The sequence below is a fragment of the Chlorocebus sabaeus genome, chromosome 4 (assembly GCF_047675955.1).
Source record: "Chlorocebus sabaeus isolate Y175 chromosome 4, mChlSab1.0.hap1, whole genome shotgun sequence".
Lineage (NCBI taxonomy): Eukaryota > Metazoa > Chordata > Mammalia > Primates > Cercopithecidae > Chlorocebus > Chlorocebus sabaeus.
Window position 1 is genome coordinate 1,627,921 of NC_132907.1, and position 27,161 is coordinate 1,655,081.

General features: G+C 37.4%; 1 protein-coding gene across 2 annotated transcripts in view; it reads right to left on the reverse strand.

Annotated features, from left to right (window-relative positions):
• Positions 1–5,863: 5,863 nt before the first annotated feature.
• ARSK (arylsulfatase family member K) overlaps positions 5,864–27,161 on the reverse strand; it is a 49,846-nt gene continuing 28,548 nt past the window's right edge. Inside the window, exons 5-9 of one of the 2 annotated variants that reach the window (XR_005234651.2) lie at positions 24,717–24,888; positions 18,981–19,205; positions 10,262–10,320; positions 9,873–10,097; positions 6,765–7,699 (exon numbers count right to left, since the gene is read on the reverse strand). Coding sequence is in view for 1 of the 2 variants with exons in the window: in XM_007978797.3 (XP_007976988.3) it covers positions 7,410–7,699; positions 9,873–10,097; positions 18,981–19,205; positions 24,717–24,888 (912 nt within the window). In the remaining variant the exon portion in view is untranslated. Of the gene's footprint in view, positions 7,700–9,872; positions 10,098–10,261; positions 10,321–18,980; positions 19,206–24,716; positions 24,889–27,161 lie in introns of both variants that reach the window. The other variant, XM_007978797.3, reaches the window with a different exon arrangement.

Here is a 27,161-nt window from a genome sequence, read left to right on the forward strand (position 1 = left end):
TGGAGTCTTGCTCTTATTGCTTAGGCTGGAGTGCAATGGTGCGATCTCGGCTCACTGTAACCTCTGCCTCTTGAGTTCAAATGATTCTCCTGCCTCAGACTCCCAAGTAGCTGGGATTACAGGCACCCACCACCACACCCACCTAATTTTTTGTATTTTTAGTAGAGATGGGTTTTCACAATGTTGGCCAGGCTGGTCTTGAACTGTTGACCTCAGGTGATCCATCTACCTCAGCCTCCCAAAATGCTGGGATTATAGGCATGAGACACTGCGCCTGGTCGTTAATTTTTGTATATGCAGCTATTTAACAAATTGCATCTATTCTAGTAGTTTTTATGAGGATCTTCTGGGTCTAATAAGTTGAAAAACCATAAACAATAGAAAGAACACAAAATCTATTGAAAAAACAAAAACAAAAACAAAAGCAGATAAGGCTCCTAGTAGATACGGATGCTTCTTTTCTGAGGATGGTAGTTTGAATAACAAGGTCCCAGACTGGTGATTCCCGGATTTTGCTGCACATTAGAATCACCTGGGAAGCTTTTTTTTTTTTTTTTAGACAGAGTCTTGCTCTGTCACCCAGGCTGGAGTGCAGTGGTGTGATCTCAGCTCACTGCAACCTCTGCCTCCTGGTTCAAGTGATTCTCCTGCCTCAATCTCCCAAGTAGCTGGGATTACAGGCACGGGCCACCATGCCCAGCTAATTTTTGTATTTTTAGTAGAGACGTGATTTCACCATGTTGGCCAGGCTGGTCTTGAGCTCCTGACCTCAGGTGATTTGACTGCCTCAGCCTCCCACAGTTGTGGGATTACAGGCTGGGAAGCTTTAAAACTCCTGAAGCCTGGGGTAGGAGCCAGGCAATAAAAGTTTTTAAACATCCTCAGGTGATTCCAATTTGCAGCAAAGTTGTGAACCGTTCTAGCCCAGCATTGAGCAAATGATGGTCCACAAGTCAAATCCTGCATTTTTGGAAACAAAGTTCTATTGGAACACAGCCATGCTCATTTGTTTACATATTGTCTTGCTTGCTTTCACACTTCAGCGGTAGAAATCAGTAGTTGTGAAAGAGACCGTATGGCTCACAGAGACTAAAATATTTAGTATCTAGCCTTTTTCTCAATAGAAAAAGATAAAATCACAATGAGGTGTAATCTCACTCCAGTTAGAATGGTTATTATCAAAAGGACAAAAAATAACAAATGCTAGCAAGGATGAGGAAAATGGGGAACTCTTACACTGTTGGTGGGAACGTAAATTAGTTCAGCCATTATGGAAAACAGTAAAATGATGCCTCAAAAAACTAAAAATAGAACTATGATGTGATCCAGCAACTCCACTAGTAGGTAAATATCCAAAGGAAAGGAAATCAGTGCATCATAGGGATACATGTACCCCATGTTTACTGTAGCACTAGTCGCAATAGCCAAGGTATGGAATCAATCTGTGTCCATCAACAGACGAATGGATAAAGCAAATTTGGTATATATACACAATGGAATACTATTTAGCCATAAAAAGAATGACATTCTATCATCTGCAGCAACATGGATGAGACTGAAGAATATTAAGTTAAGTGAAATGAGCCAGGCACAGAAAGATAAATGCTGCATGTTCTCACTCATAAGTAGAAGCTAAAAAAAGCATTGATCTCATGGAGGTAGAGAGTAGAATAGTGGTTACTAGAGGTGGGGATGGGTAAGGAGACAGAGGAATAACTAAAGATTGTTAACGAATACAAAAGTACAGCAGGATAGGAGGAATACATTCTAGTGTTCTATAGTACTATGGAGTGACTGTAATTAACAATAATTTATTATATATTTTCAAATAGCTAGAAGAACAGATTTTGAATGTACACAAAGAAATGACCAATGTTTGAGGTACTTGGTATGCTAGTTACCCTGATTTGATCATTACACCTTGTATACATGTATGGAGGTATACTGTAGTCCATAAATAGGTATAATTATTTATTTAGTTAATTTATTTATTTTGAGATGGAGTTTCGCTCTTGTGCCCAGGCTGGAGTGCAATGGTGCGATCTCGGCTCACAGCAACCTCGGCCTCCCGGGTTCAAGCGATTCTCCTGGTTCAGCCTCCCGAGTAGTTAGGACTACAAGCATGTGCCACCACACCGGCTAATTTGGTATTTTTAGTAGAGACAGGGTTTCTCCATGTCTCTACTAAGACATAGAGAGGTTTGGTCAGGCTGGTCTCAAACTCCTGACCTCAGGTGATCCTCTCAAAGTGCTGGGATTACAGGTGATCCTCTCAGCCTCGGCCTCTCAAAGTGCTGGGATTACAGGCATGAGCCACTGCACCCGGCCAATAGGTACAATTAATATGTGTCGATTTTAAAAAGATAAAACAAAGGGGGATAGAGTCTATTTGTTAGCTCTTTTGTGCAAGATTTTGCTATAGTTTACTGTTTCTAGAAGGCTTTGCTTTATTAAGAAAACTACTCCCTTGGCTGGGCTCAGTGGCTCATGCCTGTAATCCCAGCACTTTGGGAGGCCGAGGCTGGCAGATTGCCTGAGGTCAGGGGTTCAAGACCAGCCTGGCTAACATGGTGAAACCTCATCTCTAATAAAAATACAAAAATTAGCTGGGTTTGGTGGCACATGCCTGTAGTCCCAGCTATTTGGGAGGCTGAGGCAGGAGAATTGCTTGAACCCAGGAGTTGGAGGTTGCAGTGAGCTGAGATGGTACCACTGCACTCCAGCCTGGGTGACACAGCAAGACTCCATCTCAAAAAAAAAAAAAAAAGAAAAGAAAAGAAAAGAAAAAAGGCTACTCCCTTTTACTCCCCACCCTGCTACAGCCCAAATGTGTTGTTTTTCTAAACTAATGTGATACTTGGAAAGCTGTAATTCCCAGTAAATTAATTCAACAAGTATTTACTAAGCTTCTACTATGTGTTAGGCATTTGAGATACTTTGTGGAGAAAAGGGACAAAATGCCATGACTGTTAGGAGTTTTTATTCTAGTAGGGTCAGGAAGGGTAAAAGACAGCTCAAACACATTCATTATGTAAAAGACACACTAAGTTAAATGGTAATAATTTCTATGGAGAAAAATAAAGCAGGAAAGTCCTTGTGAGATGGTGACATTTGAGCCATGTCACCAAGGAAATAACAGTGAGCCATGAAAAAATCTGAAGGAAGAACTGCACTCCAGGCAGCAAAAACTGACGCGTGCAAAGAGGTCTTGGTGGTGCATGCCTGGTGTGTCTGTCTGGAAAGCAACAGGGACGCAGGTGGCTGGAGCACAGTAAATCAGGCAGGAGTAGAGGAGGACAAGCGGTCTTAGAGAGAACATGCTACCAGATTATTTAGGGCCCATAGGCTATTGTAATGACTCTGGCTTTTAAGAAAAAGATGGGAAACCAGTGGGGGCTTTGAGTATCCAGGGGTGTGATCTGTATTTTGGCAGGCTCACTCCAGCTGCTGTTGAGAACAGACTGAAGAAAGCCAAGGACAGACTCATGGAGACCTCTTAAGAGTCAACTGCAAAATTCCAAGCACAGGTCATGGTAGATTAGAACAAGAAGTGAGTCGTGGAGGTAGTAAAAATGGAAGCCCAAAGGTTATTCTCATTCCAGCTTCTAATTAGTGTCAGTTCCTCTCAGATTCTGGCATATTTGTCTTGGTTTCGTAAGGTTTTCTTAATTTTTGATTTTCATGATTGTTAGATACCATTCTGAATGAGATATTATCCTGAATATTCAATTGTACCTAATTATGATCCTATACTTAATATGCTTAAAACATGGCAGATGCTTGGTAAATTCTTACAGTGAATGTGTATCTTAAAGGGTTTGGGTAGAATGAAGCAGATTTATCTTCACAAGCCTGTTTTCAGGACCACATTTCTATTATTATTGTTTTTCTCTCTATTATTAGCATATACACCCATACTTTAGCTACTTGTGTTTGTTAGGCTTAATTAGGAGATGGATGGTGGATTTGTATAGTTTAATTTTAACCTTAATACTTGGTCTTTCTTATTAAGGGTTTCACTTCAGAATCTGTGTGTGTGTGTGTGTGTGTGTGTGTGTGTATGCATGTGTATATACATATGTAATCAAAATCAGATATGTTCAAAAGTAAAATTATTTCCCAGAAATTCATAATTACAAAGGTAAGCTCATATAAATTCACTGAAGAATGATAAACAAATAAATAAGAGATGAACTGACTCATGAAGAAAACTTCAAAGACAGTTTGAAAAAGTATTAAGTTGGGTAAAATTATTTGCAGGTAAGATTTTTACATGGAAAATAATCTATCACTTGAAAAACTATTACTTACTATGAAGTGGTTCAGCACAAAATAAATATGTGGAAATGGAGTGCACATATAAACAAGATCTTCCCTTAGAGGATATAATGGAAGGAAGATTCACTTAAAATTACAGTAACTGATAAAACAACTGGAAATAAACCTACCTCTGGCTGCACATTAGAATCATGGCTGGAGGGACTGACCAGCAAGACAACAGTAATAGAACAGCAGGCCCAGGCTCTCTCAGAAGCTCTAATCAACTGGTGTAGCGTAGGGCCTAGAGGATATTTTTTAAAGTCCCTGCTTTTCAAATTTTTTTACGAAAAAATTGATCTATATGAAGAAAACTTAGACTACTACTGAGGGATATAAAAGAAGACTTGAATAAAGGGAAAAACATACTAATTCTTTAGAATGACTATCATAAAGAATTAAATACTCTCTAAAGTAGGCTATACATTTAATGATTTCATTTAAAAGGCCAACAGAAATTTCCATTTTTGTTACTAGACAGACTTACTCTAAATTTGTATGGAAAAATCAAGAGTTGCTAGGAAGGACAATTCTGAAAAAAGAAAACTATTGCAAAGGGACTAGTCTACCACACTAAAAAAATAGACTGGTCTGGCTGGGTGTGGTGGCTCATACCTGTAATCCCAGCACTTTGCGAGGCTGAGGCAGTCAGGTTGCTTGAGTTCAGGAGTTTAAGACCAGTCTGGGCAACATAGCGAAACCCTGTCTCTATAAAAATTTTAAAAGTTAGCTGGGCTTTGTGGTGTGTGCCTGTGGTCCCAGCTACTAGGGAGGCTGAGGTGGGAGGATCACCTGAGCCTATGAGATTGAGGCTGCAGTGAGCAGTGATTGTGCCACTGCATTCCAGCCTGAGTGACAGGGCAAGACCTTGTCTCAAAAAACCAAAAACAAAACAGAAACAGAAAAACAAAATGGTCCAGTGCAAAATAAACTGTTCAGAAATGGCATAAGTATAAATGGGACTTTGGTATAGATAAAAATGGCATTGCAAATCAATGGGGGAAAAGATAATGTATTCAACCAAAGGTATTATATGATGAAGTGCCATTTTTACCAATGGGAGAAGAGACAGTTTACTCAATAAAAGATCAATGGGTAGGCATATTAAAAAAAAACAACTAAAGTTAGATTTCTAATATGTTTAATATGTTCCAGCTGGGTCAAAGATCCAAAGGTGAAAACTAAAATTCTAAGAGAAGACAAGTGGAGGCTGGGGACAGTGGCTCACACCTGTAATCCCAGCACTTGGGAGGCTGAGGTGGGCAGATCACCAGGTCAGGAGATCAAGATCATCCTGGCTAACACGGTGAAACCCCGTCTCTACTAAAAAATACAAAAAATTAGCCGGATGTGGCGGTGGGTGCCTGTAATCCCAGCTACTAGGGAGGCTAAGCCAGGAGAGTCACTTGAAACCAGGATCGCGCGATTGCACTCCAGTCTGGGTGACACAGCGAGACTCCATCTCAAAAAAAAAAAAAGAAAAAAGACAAGTGGAGAAGGCAATTCTAAATATGATATAAAATCCTAAAAGCCAAAAAAGCAAAGATTTGTAAATTTTGCATTAATATTTTTAATTGACAAATCATAATTGTATATACTTATGGGGTACAAAGATTCATAAATTTGCTTACATGAAAATAAAAATTTCTACGTATCAAAAAATACCAGAACAAACTCAGAAGAAAACTGACAATGACAAACTAGAAAGAAAATATTTGCAGGATCTCTTACAAAAAGCTAATATCTAAAGCACGCCTGTAATACAAAACAAAGACCAACAACCAACAGAAAATTAGGCAAAGAATAGAAATAGGAAAGGCCATGGTAAAGCAGATTCCAATGGCTGTTAAATACATGAAAATATGATCTACTTTACTCATCATAAGAAAAATAAAAACAGAATATTTTTATCTGTTAGGTTGGCAAAGGATAAGAAGACATGCATTGATGGTGAGATTCTCAGTTAGTATACCTTCTTTAGAGGTAATATGTAGTATCTAGTGTAATTTTGCTAAATATAGTCTTGACTCAGTAATTTCACCTCTAGATATCTACTGTCAAGTGAAAAAAAAAAGGAAAAAGAAGCAACATGCAGAACAATGTGTGCAGTATGTTACCGTTAGTGTAGGGGGAAAGGAATATATACATTTAGTAACAAATTTGTGGCCAATCTCTAAAAATGCGTAAGCAGGTGGTTTCGGTACTTGCTTCTTGGAGGGGGAACTGGATGGCAGGGAAGACAGAAAGGATAGAGACTTCATGATCACTGTTAACCCTTTTGTACCATTTGAAGTTTTTACCCTGTATATATATTACCTATTAAAAAAAAAACAGTAGTAAAATCAGGTACATTCAGGGTTTACATCCTGTTAAATACTCCAGATACTCCCATGAAATACATCCAAACAGTCCCATCGAATACAAATAACTCATCAAGCACCATCAAATGCTCACACACAACTGTTTTATGATAAATATTATTACTATTACAATATTTTATATTCTCTATTATTTAAAGGAATATAACTGTTACAGTATTTGCTTCAATCCTTTTGATACTTCCACTAAATTGTTAGAAGTTATACAAAGGTATAAATAATAACCATTTTTGAAAATATGTGATTTTATAATCACTGGCATTTTATCTTAAAATACACTACATTCTTACAAAGTAATGAAAAATTGGTAATTATTATTATTTTATTATTATTTATTTGACACGGAGTCTCACTCTGTCGCCAGGCTGGAGTACAGTGGCGCGATCTCAGCTCACTGCAACTGCTGCCTCCTGGGTTCAAGTGATCCTCCTGCCTCAGCCTCCTGAGTAGCTGAGACTACGGGTGTGTGCCACCATGCCCAGCTAATTTTTGTATTTTTAGTAGAGACGGGGTTTCACCATATTGGCCAAGATGGTCTCGATCTCTTGACCTTGTGATCTGCCTGCCTCTGCCTCCCAAAGTCCTAGGATTACAGGTGTGAGCCACTGCGCCTGGCCAAAACTTGGTAATTATTAAAACTGTTTCATTTAAAATACATAATTATGATCTTGTGATATATATGTATCTCTAGAACATTATTTTTAAACTTTTTGTTCAAACTGCTCTTGGATTCATATGCGTTTTAAGCCACTGATCGATTGCACTTTCATACTTCCTTGGTTCTTTCTGCCAGTCCTGATGCCACCTAAGATTTGCTATAACGTTTGAATAATTCTGTCCTATACTTTGTTTCCACTTGATAAACTGCTCTTTATTATACTGGTGGACAGAAGCCGAAACTTTAGGGTAGTTTATAATGGAACGAAGCTTCTGATCCAAAGAATAAGTAATTTCTGGAAATTTTACAGCAACATTTGTTAATTCATCTGGATCTGAGGAAAGATCTGAAAGAAAAAAATTAAATATCTGTCAAAATAGTGACCTGCCAAAAAAATTTTTAGAATGTCATTATGACAGGTAATCTATTAGATTTTTAAAAAGATTTTCAGTTCCTGTTAGTGTAATAAAATGAAGGACAGTATAAATGGTAAAATAACATACCAGGAGTTAAACACCCTATGTTGCATGCCCAAATTCCCTCCTTATTACCATTGTCCAGCTATCCCACTTCTTTTTTCTTTTCTCAAATGCCAGAAAAAGTCAACCTTTTATCATTAGTAAGCTGGTTTAGAACAAGTTCTTCCTGTTTTAGATGTCCTGCCTACTTTGACAGGCAGAAATGAATATAGTAATGCTTATACTGTACCGTTTCAACAGCCTCAAACTTTCTACAAATTTTTTATATAGACAAGTCATGTTCCTGCAGCTTTACTTAATCCTAGTTTTCTTTATATATTAGTATCTTATGCTTGGAGTTTTGAAAGTTACATTCATCAGTACTGTCCATTTGAACAAACAACCATGGAAATACAAACTTCTCAATCACTGCCCACAATAAAATAATGATAAATATTTCAGATCCATAAATACACTTTTTAGATATGGTGTAGGAAGGCAGGGATATAACTTGGATACCAATCTAATTGGAAAAACAGCAAGTCAGAGATCTTATGACAATTAACTTCAGATAGTAAATGAACACTGTATGTTGAGGGAAAATCCCCTATGGCCTACTTAAGTACAAGAGGCCCCTGAAGAGATATGTGACTTTGCTAGGTAATTTCAGATGGCATATCTTTAGGAAAGGGAAATCAGTAAGCCCTAAAAAGTACAGAAAAGCTGATTCCCCACTTCTGACATTTTGATAGTCACATCAGTTTTTTGGTAGAACATGGTATAAAAAACAAAACTTCGACAAATTTAAAGATCAAATTGGCTTTTATTTAGTGATTCATGAATTGGGCAGCATCCCATCTAAAGATTTAGAAAAGGCATTCTGATGAGCTGAGCAGAGGAGGTGAGCTTTATAGGAAGAAAAAGGCTGACGAAAAAGTCCCAGAAACATGGAACAAAAAGCAGATTCGTCATTAGAGTGTTACTTTCTTTATCCAGTAAAAACAGAGGAAACTTCCTTATGCTGGTTCAGGTAAAATGAGCCCCTTCAAGTTGGTTATTGTGATTCTTTTTTTTTGGCTAAAGTGGCCCGCCCACTCTAAAGTTGTTTGATTATGGAGCACCTAACTGCCAGTGACCCCATTCTGGTTTGACTTGGTCGGTTGAGCCTGGTGTAGGAACTCAGTTCAAAACAATGGCCCCCCATAAATTTCATCTGAGAATGGCCAATGAACAAGCAAGAGATGCACATTATTCATCAGGATGAAAATGTCAAGACTTCCTTTTTCAGTCAAGAATCCTCCACTCTTAAAGTGAAGGGGTTGGCCAGTTTGGCTCCCAAAGTATTATTTTGATAATAATTTTGCTATTTGTAACTGGGAAGGAGCCTTAGGGAGAAATAAATATTACTAATGGCTTTAGCACATATTTTATGTACCAACTGGGGACAAAGGATAAGTAAAACCCTAAATCTAAAAATGCTGTTTAAAAATTAATTCATAGAGTAGTGAAGCTGGCAGACATTTTTTAGAAGTTATAAGAAGTATCAATTTTGCAGTCACAGCTTCATTGAGATCTCAGTTCTGCTGCTTCTTAGCTGTGAGACCTCACATGGGTATCCAAATTCCTGTGACTCCTAGTCTCCTCTGTAAAATGAGGATAATGGCACTATCTTGTGGGGTTGTGGTGAACATTAAATCATATATGCAAAATGTCAGCCTTCATAAGATAGTTGTTAATCCTTCAGAACAATGAGGTACAATGAGGTGTTGACTTCTAATTGGGAAAGATAACCATGAGTACTGAAAGATGCCCTGATCAGAGAAAACTGGTTTCAGTCATGAGACCCAGATCAAAAGCCTTAGGACGCTTTCTCTGAAATTCAGCTACTGATCTGCAAAGAGGCTGTTCCTCACGTGGGCAACCCTTTGTAGATAGTCCTACATGACAAGCAGCAGATGATATTCATTTATTTAACAAGGATTATTGGATATCTTGAGCAATGCTACATAGGGCAGTTCATTACACATAATATTACACTTAAAAATCTATTAACACATTTACCAAAGAGTTGAGGCAATACTGAAGCGCCGTCCGAGTAGGCTATATACTTCCAGTGGTTAGTTCGAAGCATGTAGGTGGAGGCATTCGCATTACATCCATGGAATTCACTCAGAATCCAGGGTGGATGCAGGTTTTCGACTTTATGTTCATTCTTAAATGTTTCTGATGATAATGGCAACAAAGAATATCCACTCAGGTTCTGAGGCAGAGGAATTCCAGCAATATCTATGTAACAAAAATAACCAAATATCTTAAAATAGCTCATCCTTTTTATTAGCTGAACATTCACAAATGGCATCATTCACATTTTTTGCATACCATTAAATGCCATGGAGACTGGTGATTGTATATGGATTTTGTAAACAGACTGCCAAGATTCACATGCTTACCCCACTGGCCATGTGGACTTCAGCAAGGCATTTACTTATCTCAACCTCAGTTTTCTCGTCTGTAAGAAGGGGATGACCACAGTACTTGTATTTATTAGGTTCATTTTAGGTTTAAATAAGATACTTTATGTAAAATTCTAAGAACTCTGAGAACAATGCCTGGCAGATAGGAGCCTTCAACAAATAGTTAATATCACTAGTCCTTTTTTCGCTAAATGATTAAATAATCATAGTTGTTTCTCAAAGTTTCTTTCATGGGATATTAACAAGACTTATACAAGAAGGGGGTTTAGTAGTCATATATGTTTGCAAAACAATGGTTAAACAAAATTAAATACATAAATTTGTTGTAGATGTAAATTTATTGCTGATGTCTATGATAAACCTTCAGGAGTGGTATATAGTATACCATGAGCCCCAAAGTCATTTGATAACAGAGCTTTTTAAACTTTCAGGTAGCATCTTGAGGGACTAGCATCTTGAAAAACATACTTTCAGGAATTGTGGATTATATTTATAAAGGGAAAAATTATTTTTAACTTACCAGATAAAGACATATAGAACAATAGCATGAGAAATGCTCAACTGAAAAATAGCTTATACTTTAAAAAATTGCTTTCAAGGTAACTGGACCTTAAACTTCCCTCTTCCTATAGAAAAATTACCATTAATTATGTCTGCGTAGTCAGGGCTATTTCAAAATGAGTCTGCAGTTGTCTTCCCCAGCCCTTTTCTGGTTTCAATGTTCGTATTTTATGCATAAATATTTCCAATGAAAAATAGAATTATATCTATAATGTTAGAAATGAAACAAAGTTGAATAAGAAAAATTAACTTGACTGTCTTTGATAAAAACAGGTTAATTAAAGGATAATAGGGAAGTAGACAAAGACCACTATAAATCTTCTGAAGGTAGTTGTTTCATATATAACTTAATAAAAGTTTGTATCTTCCATTTTCCTTGGAAGAAGACTATCACAAGTATTAATTTTCTGCCAACCAATCAAAATTAGTGACTTTTTTTTTTTTTGTTCAGAGATAAGGAAAGAAAGAAGAGAGGAGTATTTCAGAGATGACTGGTTAAAAACAAAAAGAGGAGAAAAGAGGTTAAAGAGGATGTGCCCGGGAGAGAAGGGTTGCCTGGGTCAAACTAATTGTGCTCCAAGACACAGAGACTACCTACTGTAAGCAGCGGAAAGAAGGCAGTGTAGGAAGAGGCTGGGTAAGGGTGGTCTGTGTGTCAGCCATCAGGAGGCACCACCAGCAAGGCACGGGAAGAGAGAGAAGTAGTCTTTAAGGAAGTTTGGGAAGCAGGAACCAACGGGCACATACTCATGACTATGAGTTCTTGTATTCAGCATTTTAATAACTCTTAATACTTAGAAATGCCTTATTTTAGGACCATTTTTAATTTTTCTAACGAAGCTTGGAAGACTAAGAAACTTACGTTTCTCCTGTGTTTATAAGAAGTCAGTAGTAAACTGGGTAAGAGTCCATTCAAGTGTTCATTTTTAAAATTCATTCAGCAAACCAGGTGCTGTTCTAGCTGTAGGAAAACGACACTGGACAACACAGAAAAGCTCTCCCAGAGCTAACGTTCTAATGTGGGCAGACAGAAACAGCTGCGTCAGATGGTGGTAAGTGCAATGAAGAAGAAGAAAGCAGGGTAAGGGAGACAGAGAGTGATGACAGGCACGTGGGTATGTGCTGTTTTATATAGGGTGGTCAGGGAAGGCCCCGCTCAGAAGGTCACATTTAGGCAGTGTCCCGAGGAGCAGTTAGAGTGAGCCCCACAGTTATCTGGGAAAAGGGCACTCCCCCAGGGGAATAGCAAGTGTACAGTCCCCAAGGCAGGAAACTACTTGGTTTATTCCTCAAACACCAAGCAGGACTGTTAGGCTGGAGCAGAGTAAGTGAGGGATAAAATTATAAGAGATGAGTTGGGGAAGAGAAGAGATCATGTTGGACTCTCAGAGCCTAATTAAAGACACTGAATTTTTACTCTAGGTGAAATGGGAAATCAGTAGAGGGTTTTGAGCAGAGGTGTGACAGTCTGACACTAACTATGGAATGGTGAACTGACTAAAAGTGAGTAAGGGCAGAAGGTCAGAGAGAGTTAGGAAGCTACTGCAGGAATCCAGGCAAGAGATAAGGGGAACTTAGGATTCCAGTCTATTATTGATAGAATAAAGTAACTTTGTAAATTGAAAAAAACCCATGTGAAATATCCATAATATTTAATAAATACTTCAAGTATTTATTGGTTTTTCTGTGCCTCAGAAAATTGGGTTTTCATTTTTCATATATTTATCAATAATTTCCTTAAAAACACTTTAGCTGAGACTGCTTTTCAAAAAGCTGTTTGATTTTTATTTAAAATCATTTTTCATATTTATTTTTCCTGGCAAACCTGTCATTCTAACTCCATTTTAAATAAGTTTCATCTTTCGTGGGAGTATAAGCACAGACTAGAAGTAACTGCAGGGCTCTTAAGAAAGTGACTTAAATGTAAAACAGTAAACAAATGGTAAAAATGCAGGCCTGGATATGTGTAATGATTTCCTGAAGAGAGATGATATTATATTTCTTCTTGACCATATCAGTACATAATGGATTTGAGTGGTATGGCAATGATGCAAACTAATATGCACATTTTTTAGAGCATACCTAAAAAGAATGAAACATATTAATGATAACCATATCTAACATTTAATTGTTTACTGTGTTCCAGGCATTGTTCTGAGCTATGAATAGCCACTATTACCCCCATATTTTTTTTTTTTTTTTGAGACTGAGCATCACTCTGTCACCCAGGCTGGAGTGTAGTGGCGCGATCTTGGCTCACTGCACCCTCCGCCTCCCAGGTTCAAGTGATTCTCTTGCCTCAGCCTCCTGAGTAGCTGGGATTATAGGCACACGTCACCACGCCCGGCTGATTTTTGCATTTTTAGTAGAAACAGGGTTACACCATGTTGACCAGGCTGGTCTTGAACTCTTGACCTCAAGTGATCTGCCCACCTTGGCCTCCCAAAGTGCTGGGATTACAGCCGTAAGCCACCACGCTTGGCCTATCCCCATTTTTACTGATGAGAAAACTGAAGACCAGACATGTTGAGTAACCTGCCCAAGGTTACGCAGTTGGTAACGAGTGAAGAGGGGTTTGAACTTAGGCAGTCTGACCTTACAATATCTGTACTGTTTAATACTACACCATAAGACTTGCCTCACTGTAGTTAGCTAACTTCATAATATTCCTCAGCCAATAAAAACACAAGAATCTATGCAAAACACCTGCCAACCCCCAGGCTTCCACTAAGGTCCTGTAACAAGAAGGGTTTTGAAATTTAAATCACTAGCAATGAAACATTCTTTTAACTACAACTGCATTTTTATATAATCACATTCTCAAAATTAAAAAAATCTAGACTTATCTTTTAAGTGGAGAAAGGCAGGTGTTTTACAGAAAGACTATTACAGAAAACAATTCACATGAAAATAAGCTTAAAAATAAAAATCAAAACAATTTTAACTACAAAATGAGACACCTTTAGTTCTTACTGAGCTAAAGGATGCTGATACAAGGTATTAGAGAAGAAAATATTTTGGGAAGTAATTTTTAAATAATCTCAGAAATAATATCAACTTTAATGTTAATATTATAAAGAATTCCTATTCATAAATGTCATTTTTCTGCTGGTATTAGGAAATAATAATGTAATAGTATCCTATCACACTAGTGATAGAATTAGTTTATTTGATCCAAAAGCACAAATAAACTAAGCACATTCGTCCTAATTTATCATAAAATATTTTATTTAAAAAACCACTCTTTTAAAATATCTTTTAAAAAATGACTTGTAAATTCAAACTTTTAAATAAAACATTGTTGCATCTTAAATTTCAATAGCCTCTTGATAGTAAGGTAGGTTTATTAAAACAGGAATTCTAATTGGTTTTTCCTATTCAGTATCTTTCTATTGAATGTAGAATAACCATCTTTTATACATTTCTAAGATGCATAGAATGGAAGTGAGGAGGAAATATCGCTTGAGGTTTTGGGTTGAGATTTTTTTTTTTTTTTTTTTTTTTGATACCAGAAGTGTTTATTTCTGTTCAATAGACATTTCAGGATTTTAATTTCATTTTTAGTTTCCAGAAGACTCAAATATTTTAAAACTCAAATATACTATAAGCAAAGTTTATCCTTGAAAAATCAATTTCAAAACAAATTTTTCTCTTTATATCATTTTTCTTTATAAGCTTCTCCTCTGTGTGTGTGTAAATGGGATTCACACAAAATAATATAGCTACTGCTAAGCTAATAAAGAAAGGACTTTGGGAGCTCTAAGAATAGATACTGGCTTATATCTATTTTAAGTTCCTAATTGGTTAGAACAAAATAAGAAGTCCTTTGTAGATGTTTTATCAAAACATGTATAAGTTTGTTTATTAAGCAGAAGTAGAACATAGTGTCTCACAGGTCTAATTTTAGAGTTAATCACTAATAAAGTGCTTTAAACTCTTCCAGCACTGAGGAATTTTATCTTAAAAGGTAGAATGATCCATCAGATTAAACGTAGACTGTCAGAATGATCTTTGTTTTGCTGGCTCCTAAGGCTGTTAAATAAAGAACAGCCTCACTTTCTGCCTGTTAATGCTGTTTCAATTGTTAATAGTACTCTAAAAACTTGCTAATTTGGACGGTAAATTAGATGGACACTATATCTAAAAAGGAAACAAAACAAAACACAAACATCAATTTGTACAGTTTTAAAGGCTTCATTTTCTTTTTAATACATGGGGGCAATTTTCACATATTTCACTTTTTAAAATTAATTGACTTTTTCTTTTCAACGTTTTAGATTCAGTGGGTATGTGTGCAGGTTTGTTCCCTGGGTATATTACTTGATGCTGAGGTTTGGGATATGAATGATTGCATCACTCAGGTACTGGGCATAGTGCCCAACAGTTTTTCAACCTCTGGCCCTCTGGCCCCCTCCCTCCCTCCTTCTCCCTTCTAGTAGTCCCTAGTGTTTCTTGTTGGCATTTTTATGTCCGTGAGTAACCAATGTTTAGTTCTCACTTATAAGTGAGAACATCCGGTATTTGGTTTTCTGTTATTGTGTTAATTTTCTTAGGATAATGGACTCCAGCTCCATTCATGTTGCTGCAAAGGCCATTATTTCATTTTTGATGGCTTTGTAGTATTCCACGGTGTATATGTGCCACATTTTCTTTATTTGGTCCACCACTGATGGGCACCTAGGATGATTCCATGCCTTTACTATTGTGAATAGTGCTGCAAGTGCATGTCTTTTTGGTAGAATGACTTATGTATTTTTTGGTATATATCCAGTAATGGGATTGCTGGGTCTAATGGTAGCTGTTTTAAGTTTGTTGAGAAATCTCCAAACTGCTTCCCACAGTGGCTGAACTAATTTACACTCCCACCAACACTGTATAAGTGTTCCCCTTTCTCTGCAGCCTCACCAACATCTGTTGTTTTTTGACTTTTTAATAATTGCCATTTTGACTGTTGCAAGATGATATCTCATTGTGGTTTTGATTTGCATTAGAATTGCCTATTTTTTATCCAATCCATTACTACTAGATATTCATATTGTTTCTAATTCTTAATATAGTAATAAATATCCATGAAGATAAATACTTGTGTATATCTACAGGTTATTTCCTAAAATTAGGATTTCTAGGTCAAAACGTATGCACATTTCTAAGAAATTTGAAACGTAATGCCACATTTGCCTACAAAACATTTGTATCGGTTTATATTCCCAGTAGCAGCACATGAGAAAGACTATTTCTAATATAAGATTTTCTAATTCTTCTTAACCTTTGCAAACTTTATATGTGAAAGAAGAATATTTTTCTCTTTTAATATTTTTATGACCACCGACTTTGATTCTTTAAAAATATATTGGCCATTTGTGTGTATTTTCTGTTGTGAATTGCTTATTTTGATCCATCTGTTAATAAGGTATTCCTCTTCTTACAGATTTATAAGAGCTCTATGAATATTACACCTTTATCATTTATAAAAAGATTAACTTAAGTAAATAACTGTGTTACAATGTTGTCTCCTGGCTCCAGCATAAGGCTCTTTTGCATTGTTCTCTTTCTACCATTATCACTGGTTAACATCTGGTTAATAGAACGTTTCAGTGTTTTATATAAAGACCCATCCAAAGGTATTCTCCTCCACTCACTCTTCCCCAACTAAAAAAAATCATTTAAATGTAGCTTTCCTTCGTCTGATAATAAAAATAATATTTATTGTGAAACACATTATAAACTGTGCTAAGCAACGAAGATGTTAATTTTTCAGTTTAGAATTGGAGAGATTTATTTTTGACTTTATTTCCTTTACTCTTATTGGGGAGGTCTAATCAACACATGATCTAAATGCTGTTAATAAAACATATTCTGCAGGGAAATGTGACTCAGAAGGAGTCTATTACCAAGAATCTTATGAAAAATAAAAATCTATATAAAACTATAGTTTTAGAAAATTATTTTTTCTAAAATAATTGACAAATTGCAGGAAAAAACCTACAGTTGCAGGGAATTTACATCATTTACAGAAGAGTAGGGATGGAATTTAGAAGAGCTTCTGAGACAGTATTTTCTTAGCTAGAGAAATTCTTATTAGCAAGTAACATAAATTAGGCAGTGATAGGTGGATGCATGAGAATTTCCCCATTCTAACAAATTTTATTTAGCATTTTATTATCTGACCTGTTAAATTATGAAATCTGCTAGTTCGCAGATGACCTTTAACTTTTACAATGTATAAAATGGCAAGAAGTAATAATGGTATCTTCTCAAGATTGTAGAGTACAAAATTTGCATTGTGGGCAAATATAAAATAATGTTTAAAGAAAAATGATTTAAACCATGCATTTTAATTAACTGACATATATGATGACAGAATGTCTAAGAATTGAATAGGGCTTACTGTAGACAACTCTCTAAAGATATTTAACTATTTAGCTGCTAGAGTCAAATAGATAAAATGGCAACTATCACTATGAAATATATTGAGGGAAAAATGGAGAAAGAATCACCCCAGCTTTCCATAATCTTTTACAATACCTTCTTGCAGTTCTGGTCACTATACCTCAAGAAAACAGAATGAGGCTAAAAAGTCAAGCAAAGATGACCCTAGGAAAGATTTTCTTTGGGAATGGGGAGGGCAGAGAGAGTTCTACATGAAGAAAAATTAAGGAAGGAAACTGTAAAGAATATAGGCATATATTCATAAAACTCTAAAGATGCTAATAGCAGAGACCCAAATATACATAATTCTATATAAACTTCTTTAAAAAAACACAGAAATGAGGAAAAGTAATAGTGATCGGCTAGAAACTAATGGAATGAGAAAGTGGCCAAGATATGGCTGAGTGTGATCATTACTTTGGGATAAAGGGAAACCAGCAAATGATGACTAAGAAACAGAAGAGATTAAAAATTCAAGGAACTGGCCAGGCGCAGTGGCTCACGCCTGTAATCCTAGCACTTTGGGAGGTTGAAGTGGGCAGATCATAAGGTCAGGAGTTTGAGACCAGCCTGATCAACATGGTGAAACCTCGTCTCTACTAAAAATACAAAAATTAGCTGGGCATGGTGGCAGGTGCCTGTAATCCCAGCTACTCAGGAGGCTGAGTCAGGAGAATCGCTTGAAACTGTTAGGCGGAGGTTGCAGTGAGCTGAGATCGCGCCACTGCACTCCAGCCTGGGTGAAAGAGAGAAACTCCATCACACACACACAAAATAAATAAATAAAAATAAAAAAGTTCAAGGAACTGGAAAGAAGTATGTTCAATTATATGAGAAGGATATGAAATAAGAGAAAAGGAAAGGACGCCGGTTTAAATTGACTCTAAATAAATTTAGTTAAGGGAAGAACTTTGCGGCAGAAGGAAGGAGATAAAAAGAACTCTGATTTCTATGATTTTAAGATGCATCTTTCTTTCACATTTTAACATTTCTGAAATTAGAGAATATATCTTGTGCTATTTTCTTTCACCAAAATTTATGAATTGATGGTAGTTTTGCAACTGATGGTGCCTTAGAACAGAGAAACTGGTGTTTAAATGCTAGTGAATTTAAAGTACTCTGCTAAATTAGATAGAAACTAGAAGTTAGTTCTATGATTTCCTTTGAATTTGATTATGTCGTTATTCTAGTATCTTCAACAAAAACTGCTAACTACCGTTATCCATATGTTGCTTTTCTAGACATATGGCTATGCTTGTAGACATTAAGAAGCTAGTAAAGCAAATAGTACAGAACTATCTAAAGAGTCTGAGGAGGAATATGTTCATACTAGTCTCAAAGTGGATAGAATAATTCAGAAAGGAAATGCTTACATTTTAGGGAGGTGGTGGTAGAGAATCAAATGATGTACAAATCATATCTATAAGGTTATGAACCTGAATGTCTTACATGGCTTACTTTACAGTCATATCCTGAATACAAATCTTTTGAGGGAAAATCACTATAGTAAGTGAAGGACACAGGGACATGAAAAACCATCTCCTCTTCAGAGTACAGATTTGACTCACAGTTAAATGAGTTGCTCAGGGTTATAAACAAGTCAGCAGGACCTCTGACTATTAACTGAAAGACTGACTAATTGACCTCTTCAGTTGCATTCTCCAGCATTATTACAAATACATATTTACAGAACTGCATTACTTACCAAGCATGGTAGGGTAAATATCCACAAGAGAAACCACATTTGATACCTGAAGGTCGACTTTAATTCCTGGCCCCATCACCAAAAGCGGAACATGTGCACTGGCTTCATACATGCTCATTTTATAAAACTGTCGATGTTCCATGGCCAGCTCGCCGTGATCCGAGGAGTACATGACAATCGTCTTCTGAAGAAGATCTAATTGATGAAGGGCCAAAATCATTTCACCTTCAATAGAAATCATGATAAAACCATTAATTAGCTTTCAGTTCATGTTTTATTCTATCCCATTAAGTTTATAACAACTCTACCCTATAAGGGCTTGTCACTATGCTTTTTAACATCTGAATATTACCTACTCTTCTCAAGTTAAGTCTCAGGTAGACAGTGGTCTGTCTACTGCTTGCTCTTCAGCTGACTAGCGAGGAAGAAGAAAATATAATACCCATGGGAACTCTTGCTCAAAGCTGCTTATCTGGAGATCATGCTGGCTTGCCTTCTAGGTTTCTATCACAGAATAAAGGAAAAAAATCTTCCCCTTAGTGCCTTGAGTGAGAAAAGAAAGATCAGTCGGATATCAGTACTTCACATGTCTCAGATGATAAAAAAGATTGGCATCACCTCTGACCCACAGTTTCTGTGCAACAGGAAGTGATGAGAGCAGTCAGAACTCCTCTTTTCTGCTACTTTTTCTCCCAAATCTCTAGGCAATCACCAGATCATGCTCATAAAGGTGGCTGAGGATTACGGAAATCCCACCTTTGAAGAAGGGCTGGAAGCAGGACAGGCAGTGTACAAGTTTGATTTAGCATCTTCTTGGATAGGGAATAATGGGACAGTAAAATTGCTCTGACCAGTTCCAGTCTCACTGTTCTCAAACTTCCTCCTACTGTAATTAAGAGAATCACAAGAAAGCACAGGCCAGAGAAAGGAGTCATCCCTATTTTGGCAGTTCCTGAATCTGGGTAGAAGAGTCTATATTAATTTAAAAACCTACAGATTCTGAGGTGTAGTAAGGATTGACACTCACTGCTCTATGGAGTTATTCGCAGAGTTGAGACTCTCTTGATTTTTCAACTAGACGACTGGAATTACTTCCTAATCGGTCTTGCCTCTACTCCTCTTTCCTCTCCTTGTACTATCCACGTGTCTATATTTCTAAATTACCTAATCACTTGATCATGTCACATCCCTGCTTGAAACTTTTTCATAGCTGCCCATTGTCGAATTCTTTAGCATAACAAGCAAGGCCCCTGTCCACTCTCCATACTCAGCACCCTCGGCTACCTGCTAGACCTTTACCTTTCAGCAATCCTAACCTGCTCAGAACCCCCTAAACACACGCCATATTAGTTCACGCTTTCTTGCCTCTGCATATACTCTGCCATCTATGGTGAATGCTGTTTCTCCCACAGTCTACTTAACAAATTCCTATTCTTCCTTTATGACCCAGCTCAAACATGCATTATCTCCCTGGCAAAGCATCATTCCTTGCTCTTCTAGGTAGAGTAAATCACTTTGTTCTTCAGGATGCCTACAACTTGCATATTACTGTAGTTACAACATATTGTAATTCTTAGCATTTATGCTCAATCAATAAATGTTTACTGAGTGCTTACTATATGCCAAACACTATGGACACGATGCTAAACACCTAGGATGCAATGTTGAATAAGAATGATTAAAGACTTAAATGTAAAACTCAAAACTACAAAAAACCCTAGAAGAAAATCTAGGCAATATCAATCAGGACATAGGTACAGGCAAACATTTCATGACAAATTCACCGAAAGCAATTGCAACAAAAGCAAAAATTGACAAATGGGGTCTAATTAAACAAAAGAGCTTCTGCGTAGCAAAAGAAACTATCATCAGAATGAACAAGCAACCTACGAAATGGGAGAAAATTTTTGCAATGTATCCATCTGACAAAGGTTTAATATCCAGAATCTACAAGGAACTTAAACAAATGTACAAGAAAAAAACAACCAACCCCATTAAAAACTGGGCAAAGGACATCAATGGACACTTTTTTTTTTTTTTTTTTTTTTTGAGGCGGAGTCTCACTCTGTGGCCCGGGCTGGAGTGCAGTGGCCAGATCTCAGCTCACTGCAAGCTCCGCCTCCCGGGTTTACGCCATTCTCCTGCCTCAGCCTCCCGAGTAGCTGGGACTACAGGCGCCTGCCACCTCGCCCGGCTAGTTTTTTGTATTTTTTAGTAGAGACGGGGTTTCACCGTGTTAGCCAGGATGGTCTCGATCTCCTGACCTCGTGATCCGCCCGTCTCGGCCTCCCAAAGTGCTGGGATTACAGGCTTGAGCCACCGCGCCCGGCCGACACTTCTTAAAAGACATTTATGAGGCCAACAAACATATTAAAAAAAAGCTCAACATCACTGATCATTAGAAAATGCAAACCAAAACCACCATGAGATACCATCTCATGCCGGTTAGAATGGCAATTATTAAAAAGTCTAGAAACAACAGATGTTGGAGAGGTTGTGAAAAGATAGGAACGCTTTTACACTGTTGGTGGGAACATAAATTAGTTCCGTCATTGTGGAAGACAGTGTGGAAATTCCTCAAAAATTTAGAACCAGAAACACCATTTGACCCAGCAATCCCATTACTGGGTATATACCCAAAGGAATATACATCATTCTATTACAAAGATATATTCACACATGTGTTCACTGCAGCACTATTCACAATAACAAAGACATGGAATCAACACAAATGCCCACCAACAATAGACTGGATAAAGAAAATGTGGTACATATACACCATGCAATGCTATGCAGCCATAAAAAGAAATGAGATCATGTCCTTTGCAGGGACATGGATGGAGCTAGAAGCCATTACCTTTAGCAGACTAACGCAGGAACAGAAAACCAAACACTGCGTGTTCTTACTTATAAGTGGGAGCTGAACAATGAGAACACATGAACACAGGGAGGGGAACGATACACACTGGGGGCCGTCAGGGAAGGGAGAGTGTTAGGAAAAATAGCTAATGCATGCTGGGCTTAATACCTAGGTGATGGGTATTAGGTGCAGCAAACCACCTTTTGCCTATGTAACACGTTTACCTATGTAACAAACCTGCATACCCTGCACATGTACCCTGGAACTTAAAATAAAAATAAAAGAATGTCCCTGCCCTCATGAAGCTTGTGTTCTTCAAGGGAGACAGATGGTAAACAGATGAAATAATTAGTATTACTACGCAAACAACATGACAAGGTATAAAGCAAGCAGAATGATGGAGCTGGCACACTGAGTTAGAGTGGTTGGGGGAGACATCCCTGAGGAGGTAACAACTGAGCTGAGAGCTAAAGACAGAATAAGCCAGCCATGTAGAAAGCAAAGGGAAAGGTGTTCCAGGCAGATGAAACAGAAAATATAAGACCCTGAGGTGGGAAAAGACCCGAGAATGTCTTTAATTTTGTTTGTTTATTTGTGAGATGGAGTCTCGCTCTGTCACCAGGCTGGAGTGCAGTGGCGTGATCTTGGCTCACTGTAACCTCCGCCTCCCGGGTTCAAGCGATTCTCCTGCCTCAGCCTCCCAGGTAGCTGGGACTACAGGCAGGCACTGTCACACCCAGCTAATTTTTGCATTTTTAGTAGAGATGGGGTTTCACCATGTTGACCAGGATGGTCTTGATCCCTTGACCTTGTGATCCGCTTGCCTTGACCTCCCAAAGTGCTGGGATTACAGGCGTGAGCCACAAATATCTTTAATTAATGAGTGATTTCTTAATAGTATTCAACATACTATACTCCCCCAGTGCCCAACATAGTGCCTGACAGCTAGTAGGTACTTAATGTTTGTTAACAAACACAATGAACAGTATTAAATACTATATGGTGACAAGACCGGTGTAGATTTAAAAATTAAGATACAGGCCAGGTGCGGTGGCTCACGCCTGTAATCCCAGCACTTTGGGAGGCTGAGGCGGGCAGATTATGAGGTCAGGAGATTGAGACCAGCCTGACCAACATGGTGAAACCCCATCTCTACTAGAAATACAAAAATTAGCTGGGCATGGCGGCGTGTGCCTATAATCCCAGCTACTCAGGAGGCTGAGGCAGGAGAATCGCTTGAACCCGGGAGGTACAGGTTGCAGTGAGCAGAGACCCTGCCACTGCACTCCAGCCTGGAGACAGAACTAGACTCTGTATCAAAAAAAAAAAAAAAAAAAAAAAAAATATATATATATATATATATATATATATAGGTACAATATATTTCATAAACTTTGTAACTTGACGTAAGCAAGTTGCTACATATTTTTCTTCTCTGAAGAGATTTCAAGAGTAGTATTCCCACACTCCCTACAGCAACATTCTTTCATTTTAATGGATATGGATGAATGAATGGCTATAAATTTTCAAATGCAATTTCTAGTGTGCAAATGGGAGAACATTCTCTCACATCAGAGAATATCAATGAAATACAATTTGACAGATGTGCTCATGATTAAAGAAAATTACTTAAAATCTTATTTGCATTGAGTACTTGGAATACTTTTGTTTTGTTTTTGTTTTTTTTTTTTTGAGATGTGGTCTTGCTCTGTCATCCAGGCTGGAGTGCAGTGGCACGATCTTCGCTCACTGCAACCTCCGTCTCCCGGGCTCAAGCGATTCTCCTGCCTCAGCCTCCCAAGTAGCTGGGCTCACACGTGCGTGCCACCACAGTCAGTTAATTTTTGTATTTTAGTAGAGACAGGGTTTTGCCATGTTGGCCAGGCTGGTCTCGAACTCCTGACCTCAGGTGATCCACCGGCCTTGGCCTCCCAAAGTGCTGGGATTACAGGCATGAGCCACCGCACCTGGCCAATACATTTTTATACTTGCTATATTATAAATAATTTGCCCACATGGCCTTTTTGCTTCTTGCTGTATACTTTTCTGTTTTTACCCAATGAATTTTTTTAACAAAAAACATTCAGTCATCATTCCCCAAGTTTACTCTGTACAGAAGAGGTGCTACCTACACTTCACTAGTACAATTATGCTTCATTCCTAAGAGTAGCAAAATAAATGACACTACTTTATGAAAATAGCTTTTGTTATAAAACAGATTTTTAAACCAGGGTTTTTCCACACATGAACTGGAAACTTGCATGGCTCTGTAAGTGAACAGGCAAAACGTTCCTGACAGTCATGTGATGAAGGCAGGTTTAGTTTTGAGTTGGTCTTGAGCTTGAATGAGGGAGGAAAATTCAATATGATTCTGGACCAGAATATACATGGAGAAACTTTAGTTAGGCCATGCTCTAAAGGGCTTAGGGAGAAAGAATTTGTTTCATGGTTATTATAAGTTTGGGGGAGTCACAAGATTCTACAAGTAAATTTTCTCATCTCTAGAAAGCTAAGCTGCCTTACAAATACCTATCGCATGTGTACCTGTGTTTGGCTGAATACTGATTCCTGTTTAAGGACAGTAAAACATTTCAAGTAGATGACTGCCTTCTGTGACCCTTTCTTTATGTATGAATAAATCTAAGCATTTATGAATCTGCAAATTTCGGAATCATTAAGATATAAAGAGCTTTTCATTCTGTCAACAATGCTAGTTATCAAGTTTTGATAAGTGTCAAGATTCCTATAGTTATAAGCAACTGTTGTAAGAAATATCTGAGGCTGTTCATGCAAGTCACCAAGCAGCATGATCACAGACTGTTGGAAAAATATTATACTTTTTCTTCATGTAATTGCTTAGTAATTATACCACCTACCGAGCATGGCATCTGTCTCAGCACACATAGCATAATAAAATGCTCTAATATTCTTAATTTCTTTTTCTGTAAATCTTGCAGTGCAGTTTTTTGTATAAGAAGAGTAATAATCTACAGGGTGCATTTCTGACAAAGGTGACCACCTTGGGATTTTGATAGCATCACGAGACACCTAAAAATGGGAGAAAAAACTCAGTTATGCTAGCAAAATAGTGCTATTTCTTTCCTCCAATAAGTATGTATGGTGACATCAACAATGTTTAATTACTTAGAATAGTAGAAAACAACAGCTGTAAATATGTAAATAAAATAGTAAATCAATACATAAATTAGGAACACATTCTTAATACTATCATAACAACAGAAGGTATATATCAATATCTGTATATATATCATGAGGTAGTGGTAAAATTTTTAAAAATTATACAGGCCACCGAAAAGTATGAGCTATATTAGACAGTACATGCTAGTCCAGAAAAGTATCCAAGCACTTTAATATACAATTGTGTGACCAAAACTTCAGAATCAACAACCTAAGAACATGGACTCCTTTTCTCTAATAATTCACTAGTAAGAATGACAATATCTAGTGAGATACGCAAGTGCTTGTCAAAAACAAATATGACTTTTAAACACATATAAATGCTTACTTACAGTGCTGGTAAAAAGCAATTAAACTAGATCTTTAATTCACATTTATATTTTAGTTACATAACTTTCAAAAAGTTCATTTACTTAGTATTTGGTTGAAAGTCATTTAACTGATTTCATTTGGCTAGTAATAACTCCAGACAAATTTTTGAAAATGAAACCACTTAGAACTTTTAAAGAAGATATAAAGTATCTAAAACACTGACATTTTATTTAAAATAGGATGGACTAAATAGTGTTTCTGAGTAGTTTTTTTAGACTAACTTTTATTTCTTATTTCTGTAGGTTTTTGGAGAACAGGTGTGGCTGCATGAATAAGTTCTTTAGGGTGATTTCTGAGATTTTGGGGCACTCATCACCCAAGCATTATACACTGTACCCAATTTGTAGTCTTTTATCCCTCACCCCTATCCACTTTCCCCCAACCAGTCCCCAAAGTCCACTGTATTATTCTTACGCCTCTGAGTCCTCACAGCTTAGCTCCCACTTAGGAGTGAGAACATACAATGTTTGGTTTTCCATTCCTGAGTCACTTCACTTAGAAAATGGTCTCTAGTTTCACCCAGGTTGCTGCAAATGACTCATTCCTTTCTTATAGCTGAGTAGTTATTTCATGGTCTATACACCACAATTTCTTTATCCACTGGTTGAGTGATGGGCATTTGGGCTGGTTCTGTATTTTTGCAATTGTGAATTGTGCTGCTATAAATGTGTGTGCAAGTATCTTTTTCGTATAATGACTTCTTTTCCTCTGAGTAGATACTATGTAGTGGGATTGCTGGATCAGATGGTAGTTCTACTGTTAGCTAAGGAATCTCCACACTGTTTTCCATAGTGGTTGTACCAGTTTACATTCCCACCAGCAGTGTACAATTGTTCCCTTTTCACCACGTCCCCGCCAACATCTATTTATTTTTATTTTTTTGATTATGGCCATTGTTGCAGGAGTAAGGTGGTATCACATTGTGGTTCCAATTTGCATTTCCCTGATCGTTAGTGATGTTGAGCATTTTCTCATGTATCTGTTGGCCATTTGTATATCTTCTTTTGAGAATTGTCTATTCATGTTCTCTTTTTTCTCTGAGATGGAGTTTCGCTCTTGTCGTCCAGGCTGGGGTGCAGTGGTGCAATCTCGGCTCACTGCAACCTCCGCCTCCCAGGTTCAAGTGATTCTCCTGCCTCAGCCTCCCGAGTAGCTGGGATTACAGATGCACACCACTACACCCGCTAATTTTTGGTTTTTAGTAGAGATGGGGTTTCACTATATTGGTCTGGCTGGTCTCGAGCTCCTGACGTTAGGTGATCCACCCGCCTCAGCCTTCCAAAGCGCTGGGATTACAGGCGTGAGCCACGGCACCCAGTTCTATTCATGTCCTTAGCCTACTTATTGAGGGGATTGGTTTTTTTTTTTCTTGCTACTCTGAGTTCCTTGTAGGTTCTGGATATCAGTCTTTTGTTAGATATATAGATTGTGAAGATTTTTTCACACTCTGTGGGTTGTTTACTATGCTGATTATTTCTTTTCTCTGAAGGTTTTTAGTTGAATTAACTGATTAGTTTTTAAAGCAACTTAAAATTGATTTAAGATTACACATTTCAAAATACAGGTAGACCATGCATCATGTGGTTTGATACGCATAAATTTCAGTTATCACAGTTTTGTTAAATAACAGCAGTCCCCTAACAAAATTACTCTGGTAGACTTCATTTACCAGGGTATGTTAACTGTGACTAACTGCAAAAAGTACAAACTTTCACACTGATATGCTGCTAGCTCTTTAGTATAAATCACTG